Source organism: Culex quinquefasciatus, chromosome 3 (assembly GCF_015732765.1).
Source record: "Culex quinquefasciatus strain JHB chromosome 3, VPISU_Cqui_1.0_pri_paternal, whole genome shotgun sequence".
Taxonomy (NCBI): Eukaryota; Metazoa; Arthropoda; class Insecta; order Diptera; family Culicidae; genus Culex; species Culex quinquefasciatus.
The window spans coordinates 195,691,410-195,694,293 of NC_051863.1; the positions used below are offsets into that span (position 1 = coordinate 195,691,410).

General features: G+C 38.0%; 1 protein-coding gene across 1 annotated transcript; it reads left to right on the forward strand.

The window, feature by feature from the left end:
• The first annotated feature begins 240 nt into the window (after nt 1-240).
• LOC119769368 lies at nt 241-2,514 on the forward strand. Its single transcript, XM_038261416.1, has 3 exons — nt 241-466; nt 519-1,664; nt 2,431-2,514. The coding sequence occupies exons 1-3, from the start codon at nt 281-283 to the stop codon at nt 2,512-2,514; spliced, it is 1,416 nt and encodes a 471-aa protein (XP_038117344.1). The 5' UTR covers nt 241-280.
• The last annotated feature ends 370 nt before the right edge of the window (nt 2,515-2,884 follow it).

Sequence of the window (2,884 nt, forward strand, 5' to 3'; positions counted from 1 at the left end):
TATTTCCACTCTATTCATCCTAGAGTGTAGAGCACTTTACAAATGCCATCATGATAAAGCCATTATAACTTTTAAGTAAAGACTTCCATTTACACAACTTTATATTACGTTCCAATTTTCGCTGTGCTCTCAGTTCATCGTGAACTATCAAAGTACTTTTACGAACAATAAAATGTCTCTTCTAGTACTGGCACTGTTGTTGTCTGCGGTCTGGGCGACCATTCTCGATCATTCACAAAATCAAGAATTTCCACCAGATTTGATCGCATACGTTCTTGGTATGAAGGAACTACACTGTCCCAGCTCGAACGCGACCATTTTGATTACGCTGGGGAAGGTTCATGAAAAATTAAGGAACGAATTGTTACCAATTATGGTTGGTACAATTATGATCGGGAATGAGGGTCTACTTTTTGGGAAAAGTATACCCAAAGTTGACTGTGGAATTATTCTTGTCAATTTATACGTGAGTATTTTGAAAATTACTTTCATTATATTAATTAACAATCTTTCAACAGACTACGTACCTTGGCCACGCGGGGATCAATTTTAAGGCGATCGTGCTGGTGCGTGTGGAAACTTTTCAGCATGATTTTGGTTTTGACAGAAGACATGTTCATCAAATTTACATAATGTACCAGAGAAACAAGTACATGATTTTTGGATACGTGCCATCTCCGCAGTACAATCTGCTTCGGGTCATGTATTACCCCGCTGAAGCCACCCACAAAGCATTTGAGCACATTTGGACCACTATGGCAGTTCGTTACAACCTTAGCAGTCTTGTGCCAGTTCCAGCCCAGCTGGCTGCAGTATCGGCTTACTCAACGGGGATCTTTTCTCTAAAACGTACCGAACATGCGATTTGCTACCTTGTCCCACTCAAATCCAAACGTCCGCTGGAGTACGTGTTGATATTTCCCTTTGACCAACTCACATGGCTTTTAATCGCCCTTGTAGTTCTACTAACCATGGTTCTTCTCTGGAGATATCCAGGGTCATCACGTAAACTAACCGAAATCATCTTCGAACTGGTACAGAGTGTACTTTCTTCACCAAATTTGCACATCGGTTCTTCCTTCGAGCGAAACATTCTACAAATGTTCATGTTTGCCGTGCTCATTTTCGTATCCACCTATTTGTCGCTGATCACGGCCTTTATCGCGACTCCATTTTACTACAACGAGTACGAAACTGTGGACCAGATCAACAAAACCTGCAACGTGGCGCTAGGGTTTGTCCAAGACACATATAAGTTCGACTTCAACCACCAAGTCGACTTTTTGAAGGCCGTCCAGGATAACATTCCTGTTTGTGTACCGGTAAGCTGTAAAATAACACATCGTTCACAGAAAATCTACCCTATGGGAAAGGTTACGTTTTTCTTGTCTCAGGCAAGATCACACCAACAACCTCTTTTGGGCGTGGTAGCAAATGTTAAAATCACCCAATTGGTTCAATTTATTGCCTCTACATTTGTCGAGGGTGAGCTATATCACTTTGATGAAAATGAGAAACTGTCGGATAAGGATGAATCAATCACCGATCAGCTTAAACCGTTCAGTCTGAACGATCTTAGAATTGTTTGGAGATTGACGATCAACGGGTGGATGCTCAGCGTTTTTGTGTTCGTGATTGAACTGCTGAAATTGGCCAAAGACCGTGTATTTCCAGCTAGGGCACTCATATTTCAGTAAATATTATCGAAACAGTTTAAAGTAGTAAATTTGAACCATAAAAAATGCTGCAGACTTATCACAAATCAAATTAATAGTTACGGTTTGTTATTTTCACCTGCTCGGGATTGCAAAATCAAACAAACGAACGTCGGATAATTTTAAACTTAATCCTCTATTTCTCAACTTTGTTTCGAATATTTGGTATTTTGTGCAACTTTTATATTTTTTTTTCCTCTAACTATCCCCTTTCTATAGTAATTGTGTAGGTTTTTTTAGAACTTTTTCCTACTTTTGATTATCCCTTTAGTAATGTACAATCGTGTCACTAGACAAATTATATTAACACATAGCTGAAAGGACCTCCAAAACTCTATTATGCTTAATAGTTAAACACATTGTGAATTGATTATCTACTTAATAAAAACTGAATTGAATTGAAAAAAAAATTATAAATACTCAAAAAAATGCATTTATGCATTTTTCTTTAGTGATTTATTTTTTATATGCAATTATCATGTTTGGTTATTTTAATAAACTAAATTGAATGAATTGGTAATTTTAGGCCTGTAGGAGGATGACCTATTTTGGCTATCTGATGTTATTCATAATTTTCCAGTCACTTTAACGATTTTTGAGTGTTTTTAACAACAAACTTTTAATTACAAACTTAAACCAGTAATTAGATTTTTTTTTTAAATATTGAAAGTAACATGAAATAAGTACCATGAACAACCCTAAAACATTCTTGTAGAGTCACAACCGGGACTTTCTGGGACAAGACGTTCCGGACGCAACACTATCGCTGCCGATCATTAACCTCCCAACCACCCACTGACCTCATGTCCGCTTCCGTCGTGTCCTGCTCCGGATTCCGCCAACCGGTTCCAGTACAATTCAATCACACTCACACTTCCGCGCCAAAACGTTCACTCTCAACTCGACGGTAACATTTCAAAAGGCATCATGTACATTTTGACACTTTCTGGGTTATTGCATATTCTGAAAGTGCTCCTAATAAGCTACCTCTCCACCAAAAATGAGCAAAAGTTACTTCAGTAAAGTCTGTTTAATCATGATTTTAAATAAAGTAACATAAACAAAATCTCTGCCATCAGCAGTCCCTGTTTATATAGCCCTGTCAACCTGTCAAACAAAAGACTACATAAACCTCGTGACGAAAAAAAAGCATCATGAACAAAGCGCCA